We start from the raw sequence: 26,873 nt of genomic DNA on the forward strand, positions 1-26,873 counted from the left end.
AATAAAATGAATAACGAAACAAAATACTATTTTTTTTAACAAAACAGGCATCAAATTAGAAGTCAAATAAAATTTCTAAGATCTAAAAAGAAATATTTATTATTTGTTTCTTGTTTCTTTACATAATAGCAAAACGTTGTATGTTTAAAAAAACATATTGGGAGACAGGGTTTTCCCTTGATGACGCCACTGGTAGCACACTGGACCACTGCATTGGCTGTAACCTTTCTTTATTAAAATTACGAGTTATACATGTACTATTTCTGCTATGGCATGGAAATTATGAACCCTTTATAACAAGTCATATAATATCCTATTTTAATGTTTAAATCCCACATCCAACAATATAGGTCTAAGCTTTGTATCAGCAGAGAGAAAACTACATTTAAATGCAAATTTACACCTGACATCTGCAATGAGTGAGAACTTCAAGACACTTCAGATAATTTAAAACCAGTGGCTCTTTGTCAGGATGCAAGCTTAGATGGTGCTGAAGAGCAATTTAACAGCGTTTTATGATTCCATTGTGAAACATAAAGGGATGGACAGGGTACAATGATTAAAAAAAGGTTCAAATAAACTGATACACAACATCCTGTGTGTTAGCACACGTGTTTCAGTTCCAAGAAGACCACTTTAAGCTTGCAATGATCTTGACCTGTTTGAGGTTATGTAATCCACTAGATGGAGCACTACACCTGTACAAGCTGACACTGCACAATTTCAGCTTAGAGGTGTCTGCACAGGACAGAGTGTATGCACATGGTACTGAAAAAAAATTGTATGGGTTTATTTATTTTTGGCTTCAGTTTTAAAAATTTGGTTTGTCACTGATTTTATTGTTTCATGAAACAACAGGCAGAAGAGTTGGAAGCAAATTTTAAAACTCATGAGTTTTTACTTGCTGTAAGCAACATGCCCAGTAAACTGGAGTAGAATACTTGGACTAAATGTAAGTAACATTCCTACTAGTCCTATATGTGGTGCTATCCGATGGTGTTAGGGATTTTATGATTAACATCACTCTAGTTCAGTGGCTTTGATGGGGGTGGGGTACATTATATTTTAGGCGGGGTAGTGACACCCCATACCCCCTTTGAAACACGCTTCTGCTCATGTCTAGCAAAAAAAGCAACCCTCGTTTGATCAAACATAACGATTATTTTATTGCAACACTGTCGCACTTCTATGTGACAGCAGGCCAATAAAAGCGGCTACACCACTCAGCGTGTGCATGTCACAAGTATTTATCTAAACTTATTAGAGCTTATAATACCTAACTAGCCTACACCTGGATGTCTGTTAACCACAGCACCTTGGCTGTTAACGTCATAAAAACCGTGACACATTGTGTTTATTACAGCCACTATCGAAACAGCACGTCGATACAGGTGTTCTCGCCTCCAAGCATTTTATTACAGGTGTGGGAGTCACGAGTGAGGGGAGGGAAAGAGGGAGGAGGCAGCTACCGTCGGTGAGACAGAGCCGTTCACCTATGCGCCACACTGCTAGAGCGGTGATTGGTCCGCTTCACTGTGTCCGTCCTTGCCCTGAGGTGACGTCAGGAGGAACCCTGCTGGTGGAGGTTGGCGCGTGCAGATTCAGCGCGAGCGCTCAGAGTAGGAGAGACAGGCGGCGGGCTGCAGGCAGAGACTCCGGACCTTCGTGACAGCACATTTTCAGGTAGGAGGGAGACACTGCGTTAACTTTCATTTTGACTCCCACCCCTTCCGACAAAGAGCAGATAGGCGCTTGAGCGCGATTTCTCGTCAGGGTTTGGACAGCTGCTCTCCCCCACTGAGCTCTCTGTGAGGTAAGCTGTCGTTAACGGGCACTTTGGCTGCATTTACATCGCCTGTAAGGACTTTTCCGTAGAAGGAATGTGTTTATAACAGCTGAAGTGAGATTTGACGACTTTTAAAAATAACTCGTTTTCAGCGTTTTAGGCTGCTGAAGCATAAACAGCAGCCGGGGTCACGTTATATCCTCCCATTCACTCCGAGAGGACCTCGGTGTAACTAAAGCTGCTGTTTTGAAGATCAGATGCTGACATGGAATATACTAGAGACTGAAGTGATCGCTTTTTATCCTCTTCTTCTTTCACTGAAACCATATACAGGTAGATATCTATCTAAATGGCTCAAGTTTAACTTATGGTATGTCTACAAAAAGCGTTAGGCCAGAAGGATCCCTGTTATTAATCTGTAAATCAGAAATACTGTAATGATTTCATCAGTAAAAACACATCACACTGTACGTCTTCCCCGGGAAGTCCTTAAAGCAGTTTGAGTGTAACCCCATCTGTCTCTGTCGTTTATTTGCTTTCTGTTTCTCTGTGGCTTTCTTTACACACGTCTCTCACTTTCTTAACACTTCACACACCTCCTCACCTCTTCTACTAAGAAGTCCTCTTATCATTGATAAGCTGGCCTTAAGAGGAGATTTGGTGTGCGTCACTGACAGCAGATGACCAATCAACACTGCTGTTAGAAAAATCTCAATGTGTTTGCCATGGAAGCAGATGGGTGCAGGTCGGTTGATTGATATGCAGGTATGGATGGGCTCCATGGCGTTCAGTTGACAGCTGCTTTCTGACTCTGGGAAACACAAACTGGCTCTTCTTTCTTCTCTTTCACTGTCTGTGTTTATGCTTCTAAATATGTTCCACTTGGCACCCTGTGGAAAAAGAGCTTGCCCACATCTGCGGAGGTCTTTGTCAAGTGTTTGACCTAATGAAACTTGTTGTTGTTGTATGAAATATGTGAATGGAGTTTGTTAGTTTGTTTTGACAGCAGCTGCTTTCCCCCCCCTGTGTCTTTCGTCCTTGTCAGTGTGCGCAACATTCTCAGAAACAAAAAAACTAGATTCCTCAAAAACAAAAACACTAGTTTTCCAAAGAGATAATAAAGATATCAAGATAAATAACCAAACATGTTGGGGGTAGGTTTATGAAATTTGATTCAAAAACATAGCCAGACTCATCTGAAGGTTTTAAAATCACTGAAAGATCATCTCTTTGCACTAGTGTAGTGAGCTTTCAGTGAACTCTGTCTGCTTTAACAGGAATGCATTCCTTGGACATGTCTTTGACTTTTTGTTCATACTTGGCAGCATATTTTCCCCTCAGTTTGCCATAGATGGTGTGGAGAAGTATGGAATAATAGTGATTAAGCTGAGCCAAAATCAGTTTTTATTCTTTAAAAAAACAGAAGAATAATAAACAGAACCAATTTGGAGTTTATCTGCATCGTTATAGAGACACAAGCCAAATAAGTTATTTGCAGAGCTCTGTCTCCTTAAATGTTAATTTAACTTTTTCTACTTCCTCTTTTTTTCAGTCTTTTGCATTTATTTTGTGGTGTGTTCATGTGTGTGTTTGTGTGTCTGTGAGTGTGAGAGACGGTTTAGCAGGGCCGGACAGAGCTTTTTTGCACGTGCCATTTTGTCACATTTAACTGTCGTCGTGTGTGTGTGTGTTTGTGTGTGTGTTTCTTCTGTCCACTGCGCATCACAGGAATGGGAAACCAGTGAGTACAGCAACTCTCTCTAATTCTTCAACAGGGGGTGAATGCTGCATGTCACCTACTTCTCAGGGAATGTGACTATGATATTGTGCTTTTTTCCAACCTCCAGCTTCTTCAGTCCTGTTGCTTATTTACTCAATTGAGCAGCTTATCGTGTCCCACTGGCCAAAGTCATGCCATCCGTGGACGTTGAAGGGCTTTTTTTTTTATCCGCTTTATGCTCATACAATACCATGCATGTATCTTTCCTCTACTCTTCCACATATTTAAGCTTTGGCCTTTTCTGCCCTTGCGTGTGTGAAACATGAACCTTAATCTGCTGTTTATAGCATTTGCCTGTTTGTTTTTTTTAATAAAAAAAAAAAACAACAGACACCCTTGCTCATGTCTAACTGGATTAAACTCCAGTGGCTTGAAATGTGTTGTTTTGATATAAAAGTGCTGTGAAGGAGGTTTAGGTGCATGTTGGCATTTGCTGCGTAATGCTACCTTTAGAAAATGCAACCACTGGCAACAAAAGGTTGACGCATATATGGATTAAAAATGACTTTGATGTTCAATGTCACTTCTTCTCAGTGCATGAATTAACATGAATTTCCATATGAGCAAGGTGAGATGCTACAAACAAGCAGCATGTGAGAGGTGTTTTCACTCTTCCTCTGGCTTCATGTTCTCAAAAGTCTTTTGCTCTTATGCAGTTAGGGGGATTAAAAAATACAAAGCCTTTCAGAACTGTGAAGAATTTTATTTTCAGTTGTTTAATTCATTGTTTAGTCTCTTAATGGAAGTCATGTTTTACTGTAGCTTTTTATTATGCAACCCAACCATTTTGTATACAGAAAACGAACATCTTTACAATCAAGGGGTCATGACTGTGTAGTTGCATAGTTCTCATAAAATATATCTTTTATATATATTTAAATAAATAAATATTTCTTATATAATATTATACTGTTAAATGCCAGACTTTCAAAAAGCACGTGTACAAATGATCCATGTGAACCAAAAGCTCAGACTTCAGATTGCTCTTGGGTCTGTATGTTGTAAATAAAAGAGAGTTATCATCTCAACAGCTCAGACCTTCTGTTTGCAACAGGTAGTCAATCAGAAGAGTTTTGGCTTAAAGGTAGTGGAGCAATAACTTTGTGCTTTGGAATGTGGACAAACTGAGGGGCTGCACCAAATCCTACAATGCGATAGACAAGGATTATTTTGAACAGTGAATCATGCAAAGCTTCTGTGGTTGGGGCCAAGAAACAACTATGATGGTAGAAATGATTGCAACATATCAACTTTAAGTAGTTGTTTTGGCAGTGCAGGTTCAAGGTCCTGACTTGAAGTTACTCCAGGTTATTTTGTAAGGAAAACATTAAAGTAAAAATTGCTAAATGAATCCACAGTTTCCATAGAAAGAGACAGGTGGTGAGCATACACATGGGAATTCAGTTAGTCTGCTCTTTTATTATTTGTTGATTCTTCACAGTAGTTACAGGACTACAGGCTGTGCAACATCAGATGTATCAGTAAAGTATTTACACATGGTTAACTATACTTCCTTATACAACTATCCTCACTTTGCATGCTGGTTTTCATGTTTAATTTAGAGACACTTCCTTTTTACTTCATCTTCTCTAAATAGCGCACCAAATGATGTGGTGTAGAATGACTCATATGTATTTAAATGTTAACGGTAAGCTTTGTTCCGACAGGCTCATTTGGTTGGTTTGTTCCTTAGATTATATCGGAAGTTGAACATGAACACATACAAAAATTAGCACTGAGAATTACTCTGTAGATTAAAATGAAACAGTTCTTCCTGTGCATATATGTGCACTTTATGTCTGAGCAGGCTATTTTGATATATTCAAGCTAAAGGTAACACACCGCAGCCAGCCGTCAAAGTAACCAGAATGATTTCCAGCTTAGCTGCCACCTGCCATTAGACACTAAAGCAATTTAGACGCTCAGATACCATAGCAGCGCCTTTGGGTTTCCATGGCGACATGTATGAAGCCAACTTCTGGCATTAGTGAAGGTAACACGACTGTCGCTGCGCCTGTCTGTGTGCGTCTGTATGTGTGTGATCATGTGAAAACCCCTGGACACACGTGGGAAAAAAAAAAATCTTTGAATTCATGCTACTGTGCGTGTACACCAATCAGTGCCTGCAGCTAGAAGAGGCCATGACCATTTGTTCTGAGATAACTGCAGTGCTAAGCCTCGCCTTGTTTATATGGCTACAGTGCCTCTCGGCATTAAAATGAGCTGATTCTGAACTAATTGGAAGATGATTAACTGCGCTGTTATATCGCCTTTAGCAGAACAACACTGGCCCAGTCCAGAACAATATGTTATATCATCCCATATAGACAGACTGTGAAGTTGCCAGGCAGGCAGCAGGAACAGAGGAGGAGTGAGGCATGCTGATATGAACAGGGCTATTTTAGTCTTCGAGATCTTGAGGCACTTTCTAGGTTTAGATTATGATAGCTGTGACAGCAGGGTCCTCTGTGATCCCTCCCACTCTTCAAAGTGTGGTGAGGACAAACATCTGAAAGTTAACTTCTGGTGTGAAAAATGAAGTGAGAAGAAAACAGGAAGAAACAAACATTGTTTCAATGAGAGCTGCATTTATAACTTTTTAATGGTAGAAGGGTATTTATGGAGGGCTTAATACCTTGGCCGGGTATATGAGTGTGAATCTAATTTTGTTTGACTTTATTTGAGTTCACCTAACTTGCCTGATGCTCAACTTTAAATAGATAAACACACGTTTCATAAGCATAAACATCTGAGTTTCAGTTCTTCATAACAATGTGCTTCTTCAGAGGGGCTCATCTTAAAGTTGGACTTGTCAACACAGCTTTGCAGCTCTGTGAAAAAAACATTGCGTGAGGATGACAAATTTATATGTTATCTGGATCCATAATACAACCAGAGTTGTATGCAGCTCTGATACAACTGCAGTGGTAAGAAGTTAAGCACTTGAAGTTATGTACTTAGGACATACAGCAGCAACTGAACTGCTTCAGGTCACTGTTTGGTTTACTTACTAACCTGGCAGATACAAGACTTGGCTTTTGGCCCTGTCTGCAATGAATTCCTCTTTTGCTGATTATAAATTGTATTGCACATGACTGCACTGATGTAACTTCACAACATCTCTATATAGTTGGAAGTGAACTTTATTGTTTGCCATTTTGAAGCTTTATAGCGCTGCATATGCTACATGTTACAACCACTTAAAAGGAATCACCAGCACACAAGCAACCGTGACCAGATATTTACCAGTGTTTTTGTGTAAATGACCAATTCTCTCCTGGCCCTGTGCTTAGAGTCCTATGCCATACAATGTTGACTGTGTGAAAACGCAACAGAAACATGCAGCTGTTGCTGTAACAAAGTGTTGCAATGGTTTGCCTGTAGTTGCAACTCAGTGTGGTTAGTTTTTGAAAGGCGCTGTAGAAAGGTCTGTGATCTCATTTGTATGAGACACAAACACACCATACAGTGGAGGACATCGAGGTGATGGTATACCTGCTGCTTGGTCTATGACTTTTTGTCATACTCAGTGTGAAAGAAGAGGGCCAGAGAAGGTGGCGGGCGTTGTGTGTAGCCATTTCCCTCGTTGCCAGGATAAAAAAATGGCGGGTATGATTCTTGTGAAGGAGTCGGTCTCATAACTCATCCAGTACCGTCACTCCTTGACCAATCAGTGGCACGGAGTCTGTTGACATCACAACTCGACTTGGCTCGATTGGAAACCTGGTCTAGTAGGTACTAAAAAGTACTTGGTATAAGGTACTATCACCTAATGGAAAAACCTAAAAACCAAGTTGAGATGAGTCATGTGGATTCTAGTGGAAAAGTGGCTTAACAGACACCCACCTGGCTTATACACACCCTAATAAATCAGCTAAACAACTAATATATTCCCAACACAGTGAAATAATGCTCACATAGTAATGTGACCTACATTTGGATATGAAATGTTTAATCTAACTGATAAGGGTAAAAAATAGATTTGCAATAAAAAGCACAAGAGATGTGAGCCCTGAACTATCAGTGAAGTATTTATGGCAGTTAAATGCCGATATTTATGAATATTTTCTCCTTTCCCCCTTTTTCCTCACTAGCATTGTTTCTGAGCGTCCCAACAAGAAGATGCCGCTGGATGAGGACTGTCATGCCTGGAAAAAGAAGACCACGGACATAAAGGAGAAGTATGACTTCAAAGACGTCCTGGGCACGTAAGTGTGTCTTTGCCACAGTGTTGAAATCCTTCGTGCTGTTGGTTTACGAGATGTCTTTGTCACACTCTAGAAGACATTGCAGAACCATGAAGTGCAAAAATGGTGTGCTCTTTAATGCCTGTCTATTCACTTGTCTCACATGGACAAAATCCAGAAATATATACTTGACACTAGATTTCATTTTTTTTATAAAACCATTATACATGTAATTACCTAGTAAGTGTTGCTGCTTGAAGAATGTATAAACCATAGTTGGTAAAGGGCACTCAGCCGTGAATGTATTGAATAGGCAAATGATGCACCCATACGCGGTGTTATGCAACCATCTGCCTAAAAGGGCTGCCTTTTGCAAGCCAACTTCATGCTGGGCGCTCTTGTGAATGTCAGGTTTTTAGTTTTGTGTTCCACCTTTTGTTTCACCTGCCTTTTTCTCTTTGAAGTATTATATCTACTCAAACATGGACTTATTTTCAGAAAAATCATCTGATCAAAGCCCGTGAATTTAGCTAATGACCTCACAATTACTTGTTGTGTGTGACACTGATTTTTACTTGTATTTGTTTTTTTACCCAGCATCTAGTCTCCCACAGTTTGTCTTCACTTGTCAGGGTCAGTGGCTACATTTATCTGCTGCGTATATAGTCTATATGGTTATCAGCAGCTGAATAAATAAATGGATGTATGACAAACCCTGTAACAGATGTTATTGTTCTCTCAGACTGATTAAAAAAAAAAGGGTCATCAAATATGATTTGGAGGTTTTCAGTATACCATGGCAATCTGCCCAAGTAAAGTCTATGTATGAGGAACACTGCCGTGTCACCGGTATCCTGTTGATCTACCTCTCTGGCCCAGTGTCAACAATCCTGCCACAAAGCATTACACTGAGATGCTGATCAGCTGCTGCTTGTGTGCAAATGAATACAATGTTAGACCTCTTAAAGAAGTGTATTTCTTAGTCAGTACACAAGATAAACACACAGCCTCGTAAATTTAAACCTGTTTAATGTAGTGTCGACGAAAGGCCAAAATGATACTCCTGAGAAGGATCAGCATTAATACTGAAGTAATCTATTGATCTACTTCGATTATTCTTATTCTTATATTATAAGATTGTTAAGCCAAAGGACCTCTTAACAAATTATCACTATTTTATATTGCTGAACAGCCAAATGAGGAACACTTCATTCTCTATTCCCCTGTAATATACTGTTTAACTGGGAAACATGTTTTACGTAACAGTGATTCTGTGATTCTGTAAATGTGTGGCTCACTGTTTAAGAAAGCATAAAGTCAAACTGCATAGCTGAGTGTCTTTGTTTATTCCAGCACATATGTCATTATATGAGACTAGTGACACATAAAAATATGTAACAGACTTGGATTCTCACTTCTTAGTCTGTCACTGTGTTTTTACGTCTGTGTCGCTGGTGAGTGTGAAACACTAGGAAGGAGGATTGGCTGCTCTGAAAACTATTTAAGCTGTTTTTCATCAAACCACCAGCAGTCTTTGCCTACATTCAGTATTATCAGTACTTGCAGACAAGATTGCTATATCGCTGAAATATTTTTGGATGTAGTGTCCTGCGTTCAGCTGGCTGCAGATTTGTGCTTGTCCCCTTATTAATGATCTGTTTGCTGTGTAATCTCTCAAAGTGTGTGCGTGCGTGTGTGCCTGTGTTATATGACTTAATATGTCTTAGTGTGATTCACTTGTGAATGTGACCTAGTTTGTTTTTTTTTGTTCCCATAGAACATAATGTTAAATTGATTTATACTTTCTTGCTTTTGTTATTTCATGGGACAAAAAATGTGAAAGTGGCTTCTTTCATGAATAAGTCATAGCATGAGATGTTTAAATCCTGCAAAACATAGCATATAAATCACAAACATTAAGTTTAGGATTTATTCACATGGGTGTGATTGTGATTATCACTTTATCTCAAATGGTCATGCTTGATTTTTGAATGGCAACCCCGCTGTTTGTCATTTATAGAAACTTGAATCATTCCTGACGTATCTGAAGCGCAGCTACACTATATGTGCTAGTATGCAGGAATCCCACTGTTGTAGCTGCACACAGTATGCTAGTCAAATCTTGATGTGATTTGGCTTTTATAAAAATATAATTTATTCTGACATCAAGACTGTTTCTGCCTTTCAGAGGTCATGCTGGGATTGAGATCGTCCTCCTGTCCAAATAGTCCCACTGTCTTTCCCACTATGAAATGTTTTCCCAAAATTACTTTAGCAATTTGGATCCCATTTTTCCCCTTTAAGCCTATACTGTTTTGTGCATGCATACTTGTAACACTTAATGCCTAGAATAACTCCTGGTTATAAGCTCGTTAAGCATGGATGCCGAGTGTCATAAGACAGGATGTTTGTCCAAGGTGTCTTGCTTAAAGCGTGTTTTCCATACACCCACATCCTTGTTAGTTTTGGATTAAGTTCTGTGAACTTAGATGAAACCTAATACAAGGTGAAAGCTAGCTGGTTTTGTGAGTTTATAAAACCTCCCCTTGCTCCTTTTGTGTCACGAGTTGACATAAGTAGAAACATATTCAAAACCTAATCATAATATGAAGAATACATATATATATAACCAGCTGAGCCTGGTTGACAGCCACATACATGAAAATCCTTTCAACCCTCTTATTGTCATCCCTCTAGTTCTCCACCTGCCCCCGGTTTGGGGCTGAGCTTGTTTATGGAGAGATCACCGGCTCAATGCATCACTCAGCTGTTTGCCACATTCATTTGCCTTTGCTGGATTGTTGTCTTGGTAACAACAAGAGACACTTTCCATAATGGACTCAAACAGTCACTATGGAAACAAAGTTTTTGATTCGCTATTAATAATCCACCACCGGGTTCATGTGTGTGCTTTGTGAATCGGATTAAAAATTAAATTTTTTTTAATGGAAACACAGAAAATTTGATGCGATTCTATACCTTTCTCTACACACGTTTTGTGTTTGTTTGGGTTTTTTTTGGAACCTTCCTTGCTCATATTTTGACCATGATCGGGGTGGTCACTGATGTAAAACCATTAGTATTAGTCTTAAACATTAGTCATCAATTTACCTGTCCTGAATTTGCAAAAACATTCAGTAAATGCAAAATAATCAAATGTGTATTTAAATGACTTGTTATTTATATATGTCACATTTATTTCCTTCAGGGGTCTTCAATGACACAGTTATCCCAGCACTTTAGGATGCTTGGTCTGTTGCAGTATCAGTGCAGATACCTTGGCTTTAGGTTTATGCCAATACTGAATACTGATACAGCTCCAGTGTACATTAACAAGCTTTGTTTCTCACTGTGAGGTAAAGACTGGAAATCATTCTTTTATCTTTCAAGCAGCATCAGGTTCAAATTAAACTTTTTTTCAAACTTCACAAAGCAAATGTAACAGGTACATGCAATGGTATAAATGTACTGAACTGCTTTTTATGATCAAAATAATACCAAACAATGGTACACACAAACAAATTGTACTTTTGATGTTGATCAAAGTTTTTGCGCTTGCTGTCCTAAACGCTCTTGCTAGTGTCTCTCTTCTCTTTCTCTGCTTTCCATTTTACCCCTGTGTACCCCTCTGTACACACATGGAGTGTAGCTGGACAGAGAGACAGGTATAGATGAGTGTAATGAAGCTGATGGCTTACTAATGCTACTGCAAGCACTATAAAATCTTCCTAACAAGTGTAAAATCGAATATAGCAACATCCAAAATGTTAACAGAGAAAGAGAGAGCGAAGCTGAAATGGAAAGCACACTCCTTTTATTGTGGCCAACTCACTTGACCATTGTTTGTTGGAAATCACCTAGTCAGTTACAAACTATAAAAAAAAACCCCAGAACTTGTGGCGTAGCATAGGGCTGGGCCATATCATACCGTTCACGGTAATACTGGTATAATGTTGGGCAACGATAAGAAAATGAAATATCGCGATAGAATATGGGTAAAACGCGCATCGTTGAATGAAACGGATGAACCAGAATTGGTTTGTAAAAATGCTGCAACTTCACTGGTGTGGAACTGGTTATGCTGAGGATATGTTGGCCAATGTTGGCCAATTTCCACTGGAAATGCCTTTTGGTTAAACTGTCAGCAAGGAATTTCCATTTGCACTGTTAATTTTTTATATTATATAACTTTAATGCACATAAAAAAACAGCTGCTTGTGAAAAGTGAAAATACATTGATGTTTTTTTTTCCACTAATAAAATTGTGGAGTTGTAAAGTATTTTGTCTAGTGTCAATTATATCGTCAGTTATATCGTTATCGCAAATTTTCAAATGTATATCGTGATAAATATTTTTGGTCATATCGCCCTGCTCTAGCGTAGCATGTGTGAAATACTCAGTGTCACTTCCCTGACCCATGTCTATTGGTGCACTTTTTTCTGATGAGTAACCTATTAAATATAGAAATGAATTAAATAAAGCGCTGTGCAAAACTCTTAAGTCACCTTTCTTAAAAATATATTGTTTAATATTTTGCTTGGAAAATAGGTGCAATAATTTAAGGAAATGTGTATCAACATGCATGGAAATATGGTATATATAAGGTAAAACAGAGTTTATATAATTCTAATGAACTTGAAAATCAGTATTTGGCACGATCACCTCTACTCTTAAATACAGACTGACCTCTCTTAACCAAGCTTTCTGGTAATTTCTTTAAGCACTCTTCAGGAATAGTCCTTCAGGAATAGTCCTTCCATGTATGCTTTTACTACACTGGCAGTGTGTTTGAGAAATGGAAATGGCTGTTGTCAGTCAGATGGTATCCTGATGATACTGCATCTTGTCTCAAAATCTGGTGTTCCTTTTCTGAATTTATAATAATTTCACCAATTTTGACAAGATCTCCAACACCGCTGACTGAAATGCAGCCCCAAACCATGACAGAAGCTCAACTATGTTTTACAGATGGCTGTCTCCTGACCTCCTTTGTACATACTAACAATTAGAACTAAAAAAAAAAACTTTTCACATTTGGATTCATCACTCCATCAGACCCTTTGGTCTAGTTAGTCTAGTTATTGTGCAATTTGGCATACCTCAACATTTTCTTCCCATTTTGCTATCCTTAAAAAAATGGCCTTTTGACAGCCACGTCCTAGCTAAGTTATCCGTTTTATGAAAACAACACTAGTTCATCTTTCGAGTTAGGAGCCTTTTTATATTATATGATTCATAGGTCGGTGTTAAGTGGCTTTGAAAATAGTCAGGTACAAGAATTGGACTGAAAATGAGTGAAAAAGCAGCCAGTCTCCAAAGGGAAACTTCTGCAAGCTATTGCCAAGACCACTTTCAAAATTACAAGAAAGTCTGGCTCCTTGGAAATAAAATAAAGAAATTGGGGGTAGCTCAACCCTATTGCACAGTACTCTAGGTCAGCCCCATAGAGTTTTGTGTTGTTACAAATGCCCCATCCAGCTGTCTGATCAGTATCTGATATAAGTGTTGTATCAGTGCATCAGTCCTATGAACCACATAACAGCTGCTTGCATTTGGTTAATCCCCAGCTGCAGGCACATGTTTCAGTAATCAAAACAGATGGGGATTAATAAAAACAAGCAATGGTACTGCAATCAACTTAAATCCTCCCTTAAGTTAACACCCCCAACCTCTCTCTCTTTCTATTTGTCCTACCCAACTCAAAACTTGGATCTCGGCTGTCAGAAAGCCAACCTCATTTTTGGCTCCACATCTCTATCACCTGCTCTCTATTTCCTGGTTTCAAACTGTGTTCAGTGTTGGATGGGGGATCCCAGTGTATCCTGCTGCCCTTTGATTTTCAGCTGAAATTAAAGCATTCATTATGCAGGGTTGAGGACACACAGCTGAGCATAATGCCACAGATCCTCTTCAGGGCTTTTGTTAATCACATATAGAGTATTACAGTTACGTTTCTAGTTAAAGATCTGGTAATATTAAAAGTAGCATTTGTCACAGTTACCTTGAATTCAACAAGGGTAGGTGTGCAAGGCTTGGTGTGTATGCAGTCATGCATACATATTCAGATGTTTTTGACTGAGAAGTTTGAATTTCCTTGTCTCTGCTGGTACTTTCCTAACCTTTTATTTCAAATATTGACTTTCGCTGCTCTCTCTACAATATGTTGGTAAGCATTTGTCATGAGTCATGTTGCCCCGGGTGTACTGCTCATTGTCACAGGCCCTGTATTTGGAAAATAGGAAATATCTTATATATTGTATAATGTATTATTATAGAGCCTTTTCAACTTAATATAGAAAATATGAGTGAATCTGCTGTCAGTAGTTATTTATTTGAAACTGTTTCTATGTTTCAAAGACTAGATGACCTATTATGTCATTTGAATCCCAGTGTCCTCCATTATTTCACTTTTTTCCCCTTCTTTCTGTTGTTAAGATGTTGATCTTTTCACTGTAGTGCCTATAAACATCTCTTTGCAAGAAATGTTCCCACACTTTGCCACAGGCTTTGAGATTTCTTTAGTGATGATAAACTGCACAAATGAACCATGCTGACTTTTTTGACATTTAAATGGCTGCACATGTTCTCATGCCGCGAGCAGTAAGGCGGAATTCTTGGTATTTTTAGCCTAGAATACATTGCAAAACATAGAGGAGATAAAGCAACAAGAGACTGGCTATAGGAGGAAGTGGACAGAAAAAGCAGGGGTGCATGGTGTAATCATCTAAAATCGTTATGGCTGATGGATTGGCCACTGCCTGTCTTCGTCAGTCATGTTCTATGGTGACCCAGTGGCCCTCGTTGTTTGTAGGATCTGCTATTGGCTGCAATTGATTTGGTAAGAGTTGTGTTTTTGTACATGCGGGGGTGATGGAGAGGCACAGAGAGTAAAAGGATTCAACACTTGTTTTTCTTTTCTGCCCCGTTGTGTATGTTTATAGGCACATGCAGTATAATTATAATAATCAATAAAACCTCTCTATTTCTGTTATTTCTTGTTGACCTTCAGCTCCCCCCATTTGACTTGGCAACTCTGAGAATGAAAGAGGATCCATTCATCACTTCTCTTCTCTTTTTACCAAGCAAAGAGCACAGATATTTTTATGTGCTAGACTTCAGAGTGAACTTATATTGTTTAGTGTCTATTAGATGGATGAGATACTAATCTTTTTAACTTCATCAGTGTGTATTTCTGTGATATGAAACTGTGTTGCTGATGTTTCTCAGTGAAATGCTGGATTCAAGATTTTTGCTGATTTGTTGTACAGAATCAACAGTTAGTGCTGGGACACAATCTGTTAGTGAAAAGAGGAACCTTTTGCTCCACTTGTTACCTCATACTCATGCCTCTGGGCTATTACATGGGTTTTAACACTGATTTGCCTCTCTGTCTAAGGGCTCTCTGCTCCTGAGTGGAAGGTTCAATAACTCAGCACTAAATGTTCATACGTCTGAGTGTGTTTATTTGGGCACTTTTACGCACAGTTTCATTTGTGAATGACGATGATTTGCATGACCAGAGATGAGGCTTTGACCACGCTGTAGCATTAAATGTGCTTACAGTAAATCATATTATTGTTTAGAGCAGGAAAGTCAAACTCATTTTACACCATGGGCCACATTCAGCCCACTTTGAGCTTAAGTGGGCTGATTCAGCCAAACTCCCCTTTCTGTCAGTGTAAAGATGTTTAACTACGCATTTAATCCCATTTATTATCAGAAAAAGAAGTGCAGCTTCAACAGTACAGCTCAGTTTTTCTACAAGGATAAAAATGCTGCCGTAGTAAATGACAAAAATCTGTCAGAACTCATAAATAAATGTATAAAACTACAGAAAAAAGTTCTGTTAGCTTACTGCCTGTAGGAAAAGCTGTTTAAAACAAGCAAACAAAAATAAAAAACGCATTGGAGTCTTTACTAGGTCAGTTATGGCCCCTGGGCATTATGTTTGACAACTCTGATTTAGAGAGACCACGGTCTCTAAAACACGTACTAACCTCTCTTATAGTATATAAATCTTATAGTAAATAAGGGACATGCCTTTGTCTGGATCTTGAACTCACCCGTTCAAAGTTTCATTGTCATTGAAATGACTGTTTCGATGACAGTCAGTTGCCATCTTCAAAGTGACTTTGGCCCAGCAAGGCAGTGATAAACAGCAACGAGGTAGAGTCAGACTGTGGTGGCCAGTTTGCAGCTGAATGGGATCAGATTACAGATGTGCATTGTGTTTGTGATTAAACTGCAAAAATCACAAATCAGTTGTGGTATGTTGCAAACCTGTTGCTACCTGCATACACAGGAATTCACATTAATTATTTAGTGCAGCCAGAACTTCAGAGATTTGAAATTAAAATTCAGAAATCCCTGCACAGTTAATGATACTGTGGCTTTGTGGTGCAGTGGCCCACTCATGTGCCTAACATGGTCCCTGTTTTAAGACTGGGAGGAGACACAAATCCCTTGGGGGGATATGCAAATATGAAGAGCCATCTAGTGTGGTGACACGTAAATAAGGAAACAGCTGAAAGAAGTTTCTTCAGATGGTGACGTAGTTGCTGTAGGGGCCAGTTTAACTGCAAAATGTCAACTTTGCACAATCAATTGAGTCGGAATCGAGCAACTTGCAGCGTAGACAAGTTGCACTCATTGGTTCTTACTGAGTCAGGTTGCTTGCACCTGATTGGCGATCTGTATTTTTAAATTAGATGGCAGTTAGTTGAATTCTTTGCCAATTTGTCAGAGAGGGATTGAAGTGAGTCCAAGATGTACTGCAGTTGTTTGGACGTTGCATCTCATTAGGTAACCTGTGCAGTCACTTTGCAAATGAAAGTGATTGCCCAGAAATTGAGTGTGTATTACATCCTCAACCACAGTTAGTTGCCACAAATATTGTGTTTACATAGTATTTCCATAATCTTGTAAAGTAATACAGTTCCTATACATAATTACTATATTTATATTGTCTGAATTTGGATGATGCTGCTGAATCCATATTGCTGCAATTTATTACTTCGTTGCTGTGTTGTGCAATATTTCCAAGTAATAAGTGAGCAATCACCCCACACATCCCTATGCCAACATATTTATAGTCTAAAGTGTAGTGTGGAGGTTCAGACACACATGGAGTTTGAAGGAAAATAAGCACAGACTCACTTTTACTACAGCATTTGCGTGTGAAGTTGAATCAAACGAATTCAAAATGATGATTAACAAAGCCGTTCAGACAAAAGAAACAGCCACCTTTATGGAGCAGATGAATCTCACAGCATGAGAGCTGCCCCACTTCATCTATTTTTCATCTCTCCGTGCTTCTTTTTTTCTGTCTGTGTCCTAACTCTCCCATCTCTTCATTTACCACCATATTTATCCCATCGTATTCCTGTAATAGTGCTTATTATAACGTCAGTTTTTAATCTTCACATAAACCCCCAAAGTATAAATTTTTCTGTAACGTTATCACCTCATAGCTAGCTTAAAAAGAAGACTGGTTTTCTTTATTTTTTTTTAAATTGAGCCTGAGCTGCAGAATAGATGATATTAAAAGGAAGAAGGTGGATGGGGCTTTGCTCCAGTACTGTAAAGCATAGCACAAGACAATACATTACTGTGTCCTTGTAATAGTGTCTCTGGCTTATTCTGTCTTTTCGCTGCTCTTTCAGTTTCAAATTCCAAAAATAGTAATCAAGTGGGACAGATTTTTGCATTCTAAATATGCATTCATTAAGACACTCTAGCAGCCATAGCACAGATCAGTGGAGTTTAACCATTCCTTGGAACAATGACAGTTTAGAACTATTTCCAACTCCAGCACAATCCTCAAAATCCATCCCTGCTTATGGCACCTTCAGCCCTTCAGCCCTGCCCTGACCTAATTCGAACAGAAGTCTGCAACTCAGCATGGCATAGCCTGCAGTTCCTGAATCCACACACACACACACACACACACACACACACACACACACACACACACACACACACACACACACACACACACACACCGGAGGTAAGTAATTATTTATAAAAAACAAAACACACTATGCACTTAAAAAGAAATCACATTAATTGCAGCAACTTTTGTTGTTTCTTTCTACGCTGTTATTATGTGATATGAGATGAAAGGCAACATCTTAAGCACACTGCATTTAATTTTTTATCATAAAAGCTCTAATGCTCTTCTCTTCTCCCAAGGTATGTGTGACAGGGCAGAAATATTTTCGGGTTCACATCTGCCCCCGTATCTTGTCACAATTGCAAATTCATTTTTTAAAAGGTTAGACATTAATAGCAAGAATCCCCGCCTCCCCACTCCTTCTCCTCTCACCCGCCTCTCAGAATCAGGATTACACATTTCACCCTGAGCAATAGACAGAAACTAATCCAAGGTCCATGTGAGATTCAAGTCCAGTGGCCGCCATGTGGCTGACAGTTTTGCAAGACCAACTTTTGATATTGGGCGTTTAACAGGCTACAGTAAATATCCAGCTTCAGTTAGGCACTAAGCCCTGCGCAGATGTACCCGCCCACACACTTGCTTATTGCACTACCTGCGTGCTTAAATAAAGGCACAGAACCACAAAAAATTACAAACATATGCTCAAACCATCTACTACCACACATACACACAAAGCCAAAACAGATGTTTCATCGTAATCCCGATGAAAAACTATATTGTGGGACTTTGAGTACTGCAAAATGTTAAATAGCGAGACATGCACTAGGCCTATCACAGTAAGTGTGATAAGTGTCCCATTAAGTTCCCTATGGCCTGCACATTCTCTCTGAATCAGTAGATCCTAAGTGGAGAGATTAATATTTAATACCACTGGCAGAGTGCTACAGACACTTCCTGGATGACTGCATGAAACTTGCAGTAGGTTTGACGGTATCAAACTAACCCTTTGACTTTCATTTTGCAAGAATTTGTTTATTCAAAGCTTGAGATAAATAATAATCAAAATTGCTGCAGTGCTTTGCCAGTTCACGACTGCACACACATTCCAGTACTTATGGTATTCACAATGTCATGTAAGGCGCTAAATACATTTGTGCTCAGGGTGGTACAAAATGAGGCTCCAAATGCAGATGTGAGAAACTAAGTACAAAACTAAAGACAAGCTTCACACACACACACACACACACACACACACACACACACACACACACACACACACACACACACACACACACACACACATATATGCCCACTGTCTGGCCCACTTAGGCAACTCCATCTGCTCACAGCAATATATCCTCCTAACAGCTTTTAGTACACTCGCAGGCTTGTCATGTACATCTTCCCACAGTCCTTCTCCATTGTTATAATCCTTTATTGTCCGTATTTCTCACATTTCAAGCTGTCCACATATCAGCAAACTGGCTTGAAAAGACATTCCATGCGCTTATTATCTCCAATCCAAGAAATCCTTAGGGATGCGTGTTCTTTGCTGTCTAACTTAATTATACTCCGCTATATGATTTGATTGGGGGATTTTGTTTTCATGTATGTGCTTCAAAGCAATTCCTGCCAGTAAGTGGAGTTTAAACAGTGGAAAGTTGGGTCTATTTTTATCTTAAATGGATACTAAAGCTCTGGTAGTAACAGAGTTTAGGCCTCTAGATAGCAGTGAGCTATGTAAACATCCACCAAGAGTAACCATTTATGTCTATTTGTCCTTTTTCCGGCCAATTTATGGCAAATATTCATTCCTTTTTAAATTTTATTTTTGATCTCTTTCAACACTCAAACTACCAGCAAACTACTCTGTGTGTGTGTGTGTGTGTGTGTGTGTGTGTGTGTGTGTGTGTGTGTGTGTGTGTGTGTGTGTGTGTTTTTGTTTTTTTTAGCTGGGTAGAGCTTCTTGTTACTTTGTCTTTTGTCAATGCCTGTCCAATGGCGTACTGCAAAGAGGTGCGTGCTGGAAATTTAATTTGTTTACCAAAGAGAGTCAGAATCCATAAATAATCAAGCTATAAAATAAAATCAATTAGTGAAGACTTTAAAGGCCTTTAAACACAGGACACGTAAAATATTTAGTAATCAGACCACTATATTAAGCCACAAGAGTCCTTGTGGCTTAACATGCACATCGGTAGTGAATATACAATGATATGGAAATATTAACTTAATACTGTTTTACCTCAGATAAACAGCTAGGCGCAATCACCTCTCTGAAATGAGTTCTCTGGCTCCTCAGTTGTGGTCCCAACTATGCCAACAGGAGCTCAAACTGCCCCATTGACTTCCTGAAATATGTACGAAAGCATTCATGATACAGCTTCAGCTTCTGGAGCAAATCATAAAATTCTCCTTGCTGCTGTCTTTTCATGGGAATTGGATGAATCCTGAATCTCTGAAACAGCCGGACCAGCTTATCAATGCAAAATACCAACTTGATTTTTTTACAGTGCACTTTTTGAGGGTAAATCTTCCCTAAATGTATGTATATACTTAGCATTTCCATGTCAAAAAGTTTTAGAAATTTCTTGTTGCTTTTTTGCAACTTGCTCTGCATGCAATATCTTAAGTTATAGTTGAACATAATCTTTACTAGCAGGTAGATGTATATATGAGCATTCAGTATATCAGGGTGTAACCCATGGTTATTTTATTGCCAATTGTATTCTGTTTTTATTCTAATTTGAAGTGTTACTGTTTTGTTAAATGCTGAGTTTTCCCCATGTACCGTGAATGCACCATAGCGCGTGCGTGGTGACTTTCTTTCACTGCATCCGCCTGCATGGAGCTAGATGCGCAAAGCTGTGTGGATATTCAGTCCTGTAACGTGTTGCGCTACGGAATTAATGTTTTCTATGAAGAATATCCTGGCTGGTTTTTTGTTTACGTGGTAGAAATCTGCTGCAAGGACCGAGCGGTGCCATCTAAGGACTGGATGCCACTGGAGGTGCCTAGAAAGGACGTTCTCAATCTGAAGGCCACCTGTTTCCTTGGAGGGTGGTAGGATACAACGATTTGCAATTTTTTTTGGATTAACGTTTTTTTCTGAGATCTCAGGACACTTTATGTTGTTACTTTTTTCTTTTTTTTGGGTCAGATCTGATTCCACTTAACATCAAAAAGCAAACCTGTGACTAAAGACAATTAACACTTACTAAGAACACTGAATACTAAGTGCACTGAACTGAAAAGGACAGCCTACCTAATATATTTATGGACACTTTAAGTGATATGTTGTACATTGTTGACATTTACATGTTTGAAATGGTCTAAATGTTTTGTTCATGTCTATGTTTTGGAGCATTTAAATGTTGAATACACTCAAATCACTTTTCTCCCTTTAAGTTGTTGTCAGTGTCTCATTCTGAGTGGAGGGATATTCCTTCTTTAAGTTGAGTTACCACTGCCAGTCTCCTTACGATCCTAACTGAACCCAACAAGAGTAGATTCCCAAATATAGTTTTTTTCCTTGACTTTGTATGACAGATTACTGTGGATTTGACTGATTTTGGACTACTCAGTTAAAAAGGGTGACAACTAGTGGCGAGCCAGCCAGGAGATTGGCATAGTGGTTTTACCTCCAACTCATATGACACACTGAGTGATACGTTTATTTTCGAAAATGGCACTTGACCTTTGTGAACACTTTAGAGTTGATAGCCAGAAAACCCTGCTTATTACAGGTATTGAAAGACATCGTAGTGAACATGATATAACTAATGTTTTTGAAGTCAATGGTAAGATCTCTAACATTGTCAGGGTCCCTGATGAGCCACATCAGCCCGAAGGCAGAACACTTATAGTGTATGAGTCTGAACAGGCTATCTTAAAGATAGACCCTTCCACCTTAGGGGAAGTTGTCAGCCCTTTAGACCCTACAGTGAAATGGGTTTCCAAAACCGTCAGAGATATCACCCAAGAAGAAATGGGCAAGGAAGTGGCCCGTAGATACCTGAAGGAACTTGAGTTTATGGGGGGCAGCGGGAGGGCAGGCTTCCTCAGTATTTTCCAAGGCGAATTGCAGGCCAGCCCTACCCCCCAGACTGAGACACGATCACCCGTTGACCATAACGTTAATACGACAGCTGACATCATTCCCAATACTGATTCAAGTGAACCCGTAGAACCCACAAGTGCTTTCAGCCCACATACTGACACTTTTGCTGGTCCAGTACATGTAGACGAGAGCATCTACAACCCTTCGCATATTCAGAAAGTAGTGGTTGAACATGTTATTCGTAATGAGCCAAGTCACGCACCCCTTGCTCACGCTAAGATACGTACCTTCTCAGGCCGACTTCCATGGCCCAACGGTGAAGTCGACTATGAGACATGGCGTACCCAAGTCGATCTTCTACTCAGTGACCCTTTCCTGACTGATGCCCTCAAAGTGAGGAAGATACTTGAGAGCTTACTTAGCCCCGCATCTGAAATTGTAAAGCCTCTGGGGGTCACTGCGACACCAAGCACTTATGTCACTCAGCTTGATTCAGCCTTTGGAGTTGTTGAGGACGGTGAAGAGCTTTACACTGCCTTTCTTGGCTCGAATCAAAACAGCGGAGAAAACCCATCTGCCTTCTTGAACCGTCTTCACAGCCTTCTCACACGAGTCATTTCTAGAGGGGGAGCCCCTCCTACAAATGTAAATGAACTGCTTCTTAAGCAATTCATTAGAGGTTGCTGGGACCAAAGCTTGATAGTAAGTCTCCAGCTTGAAGCAAAAAAGAGCTTTCCACCCTCATTTTCGGAGCTTCTCCTCATGTTAAGGACTGAGGAAGAGCGTCGTTTCGCCAAGTTGGACCGCATGAAGAAACATTTGGGTGCAACAAAAGCTGCTGCACATGCACACTCGGTTTTTAGTATGCCCACCCTTGGCCAAGCGCCACTTGCGACTCCTACTCCAACCGACAGTGAAGCTGTGAAACTCGAACAAAAAGTCAATGAACTCACAAAGCAAGTTGAACAGTTAACTTTAACTCAAAGGCCAAGGAGCACCACCCCAAGTACTGAACCTCTTGTAAGCACTAAATCCAAATCTGTGAACCCAAAACCAAATGAAACTGCCAAGCTTGAAAGTCAAATAGCCGAGTTGACCAAACAAGTCCAAATGCTTGTCCAAAGCCAAAGACATTCAACCAAACCTGAGAAATATGAGCCCAAAAATTCTCTAGCTGTCAACACCAGAAACTCACAGACATTTGCTAAAGTTCCTGGCACACCTAGGGCATGGTTTTGCTTTAAGTGTGGGGTAGACAATCATATTGCAGTAAGCTGCACAAATGACGCTAATCCTACACTTGTCCGAGAAAAGCATGCAGAGTTGAGAAAGAAACAGGCTGATTTTGCTGCACGACAGGCCACAGCCCCGTTTGCTTTAAACTAGTGGCAGCTCCTGTCGTGGGACACCCAGGAGCTGAAACCCTTGATTTCCCCAGTCCCGAGACATTAGCTTGTGGTCCTGAAGTGCAAATCACAGAACCCATTCATCCCATAGGCAGCCTAGATCCTAACTTCCTCTTCCCTCAAGGCCTCATAGGCCCACGCTGTGCAGCCTCAGTACTTGTTGACGGGGTACCCTGTGAATCCATAATGGACTCAGGCTCACAGGTTACGACCATTTCTGAGTCTTTTCACAAGATGCACCTTTCCCACCTTCCCATCCAGCCAATACATGCTCTTCTTGAAATTGAAGGAGCAGGAGGGCAAAACGTGCCATACTTGGGATATGTTCAGACTTGCATTACATTTCCCGAAAATATTGCAGGCAAAGAGCAACAATTAGCTGTTTTGGCCCTTGTTGTTCCTGAGTGTCACTTTAACAGTAGAATTCCGCTGTTGATAGGGACAAATGTGCTTTTACGGGTTTATGGACAGTTAGTACATCAAGATGGTCCCAAGTTCATTCGTAAGCTACACTCTAAGCAGTTTGCAACGATCCTTCAACATGTTGCCCAAGTACAAAGAAATGATACTCATTCCTGCCCTGTCATGTTGCATAGCAAAGGGGCAGTGACAATCCCTGCAAGACACAAACAATGCCTAATGGGAAATGTGAGGTTAAGAAAGAACAACCAGAACACAAGTTTTGTCCTTGAGCCGCATGAGCAATACAAGTTACCAGGTGGATTGCTTCTTGAATCGGCTTTAGTAGACATTCCTTTTAATTCCAGCAGTAAAGTGCCTGTCATTGTACACAATGTTAGTGAACATGCTGTTACGTTGCAGTCAAATAGCATTGTCGCTCAAGCTTGTGCAGCTCAACACGTTTCCCCACTAGCATCGAGTCAAACTCTGAATCCTCCAAGTCAAAATGAACCAGACAGTGACAACCTCACATTCAACCTTGATGATTCTCCCATCCCAGAGCAATGGAAAGAGCGAATTCTGGGAAAACTGAGATCCATCCCTGAAGTTTTTGCTCTCGATGACATGTCCCATGGCCACACCACAGCTGTGAAGCACCAAATCAAATTGAACAATGAAACGCCTTTCAAAGAGCGGCCAAGGCCCATACACCCAAGTGACAGAGAAGCTGTCAAACAACATCTAAGAGAATTACTGGATGCGGGCATCATTCGAGAGTCACAAAGTCCTTTCGCCTCACCAATTGTATTGGTAAGGAAAAAGAATGGCTCGATAAGGCTATGCATAGATTACCGTAGACTAAATCTAAGAACTATTCGAGATGCATATGCCCTGCCAAATATTGAGGAGACATTCACAGCTCTGAGTGGAGCTAAATGGTTTTCGGTCATGGACCTTAAGTCCGGTTACTATCAGGTGGAGGTAGCCGAGGAGGACAAGCCTAAGACAGCTTTTGTGTGTCCTCTTGGCTTCTATGAATTTAATAGGATGCCACAGGGTGTTACAAATGCCCCAAGCACCTTCCAACGCCTGATGGAGAAGTGTGTGGGTGATCTCCACCTCACCGAAGTGCTTGTCTTTTTAGACGACCTGATTGTGTTCTCAGACACATTGGAAGAGCACGAATCCAGGCTAATGAAAGTTCTTAGTCGCTTGAGAGACTACGGTCTTAAATTATCCCCAGAAAAATGCCACTTCTTCAAAACATCTGTGAAGTATTTAGGGCATGTTGTGGATGCTCACGGAGTCCACACCGATCCTGAAAAGATCTCTGCTCTGAAATGTTGGCCGCGCCCATCCAATTTCAAAGAGCTTAAATGTTTTTTAGGCTTCGCTGGATACTATAGACGTTTCGTTGAAGGGTACTCCAAGATAGCCAAACCGTTGAATCGTCTCACTGCCGGCTACCGGCCACCGAAGAAGAGAGGCAAGATTTACAAGAGAGAACCACCCAGACTTTCTTACAGTCCCACTCAGCCTCTCGGGGAACAATGGACTCATGAGTGTGAAACCTCCTTCCGAACAATAATCGAAAAGCTGACTTCTGCACCAATTCTTGCTTTTGCCAACCCTCAACTCCCCTATGTATTGCACACGGATGCTTGTCGGGATGGGTTGGGAGCTGCGCTCTATCAGGAGCAAGAGGGGAGGCTGAGAGCAGTTGCTTACGCTAGCAGGGGGCTTTCTAAGAGTGAACAGAACTATCCCACACACAAACTTGAATTCTTAGCCCTCAAGTGGGCTGTGTGTGAAAAGTTCAATGACTACCTTTACGGTTCTAGCTTCACAGTCCTGACCGACAATAACCCGCTAACTTATGTTTTGACAACTGCAAAATTAGATGCGGCAGGACACAGGTGGCTGGCTGCCTTGTCTACTTACAATTTCAATATTAAGTACAGGGCAGGTCAAGCAAACAAAGATGCTGATGGGTTGTCACGGCGGCCCCAAGAGCCTCCTCATGAAGATGAGGCATTTGTCAAAGAAAAAGCTCGCATTGATGATATGAAAGAACGTCTCATTAACATGCAAAACAATCTTGACCATGAAACGTTTTCTGCCTTGTGTCAGCGTCACTCAGTGTCATGCCATTCAGAAACCCTCTCAGTTGTCGAGAGTCTTGCTATTGACCCCAGCTCAGTCACTGAGGCTTATGGAGAAGACATCTTACCCTCAATGACAGATGCTGATTGGTGCGCTGCACAAAAGGATGATCCTTCTCTCGCTCGTGTTATAGCCCTGTTGAGAAGAGGCTTGAAACCCAGCCCCAAAGAAGCAAATCTTGAATCGTCAGATGTTAAACTCCTTCTGAAACAATGGAACAAACTCGAGCTCAGTAATGGCGTGCTTTACAGGAAATTCAATGACAGAGATTCCCTTGTGTACCAGTTAGTACTGCCCCAAAAGTACCGCGACAGAGCCCTGAAAGGTGTACATGACGAGGTTGGTCACCTCGGGGTTGAGCGTGCCTTACATCTCGCTCGGGCAAGGTTCTACTGGCCACGAATGGCTCAGTCTATTGAAGAGAAGTGTAAGAAATGCTCACGTTGTCTCATGAGGAAGGCCCTTCCCCAAAAGGCTGCTCTACTACAGAATATCCAGGCAACTTACCCTCTTGAGCTAGTGTGCATTGATTACTTGTGTATTGAGCCCGATAGTCGAGACACCAGAAATGTGTTAGTATTGACGGACCATTTCACAAAATTTGCAGTTGCGGTCCCGACAAAAGATCAAAAGGCTAAGACAATAGCCAGGGCTCTTTGGGATCACCTTATCATCCCCTATGGCATCCCTAGCCGTCTGCTTAGTGACCAAGGCAGAGATTTTGAATCTAAGCTTGTGAAAGAGCTCTGCACATTGATTGGGACAAGCAAAATTCGCACAACGCCCTATCATCCACGAGGAAACCCGGTGGAAAGGTACAATAGGACTCTCTTAGACATGTTAGGCACACTGGAGGACAAAGACAAGTATCATTGGAGAGACTTTGTTAGGCCATTAACACATGCCTACAACTGTACACGAAATGACACAACAGGGTACTGTCCATACGAACTTATGTTCGGCAGACAGCCGAGGTTGCCTATTGATCTTGTCCTTGGTACTCACCCGGGCAAAACCAGTCCAAAGTCTTACTCTGACTATGTTAAAGGCCTTCGCCAAAACCTCCAAGAGAGTTACACCCTTGCCAGCGAACACTCACAAAAGATGGGTGAGAAGAATAAAATGAGGTTTGATAAAAAGATCAAAGCTGCAGAACTGTTTCCAGGTGACAGAGTTTTAGTAAGGAACGTGAA

General features: G+C 40.5%; 1 protein-coding gene across 1 annotated transcript in view; it reads left to right on the plus strand.

The window, feature by feature from the left end:
- Positions 1-1,779: 1,779 nt before the first annotated feature.
- Positions 1,780-26,873, plus strand: part of camk1b (calcium/calmodulin-dependent protein kinase Ib) — a 48,633-nt gene continuing 23,539 nt past the window's right edge. The window contains exons 1-3 of the mRNA XM_085353979.1: positions 1,780-1,813; positions 3,515-3,527; positions 7,661-7,774. Coding sequence (XP_085210105.1) covers positions 3,517-3,527; positions 7,661-7,774 — 125 coding nt within the window. The 5' untranslated portion in view covers positions 1,780-1,813; positions 3,515-3,516. The remainder of the gene's footprint in view (positions 1,814-3,514; positions 3,528-7,660; positions 7,775-26,873) is intronic.

This window comes from Diplotaxodon limnothrissa, linkage group LG5 (genome assembly GCF_057381915.1).
Source record: "Diplotaxodon limnothrissa isolate DT_005_m linkage group LG5, D_limnothrissa_male_GT1.1, whole genome shotgun sequence".
Lineage (NCBI taxonomy): Eukaryota > Metazoa > Chordata > Actinopteri > Cichliformes > Cichlidae > Diplotaxodon > Diplotaxodon limnothrissa.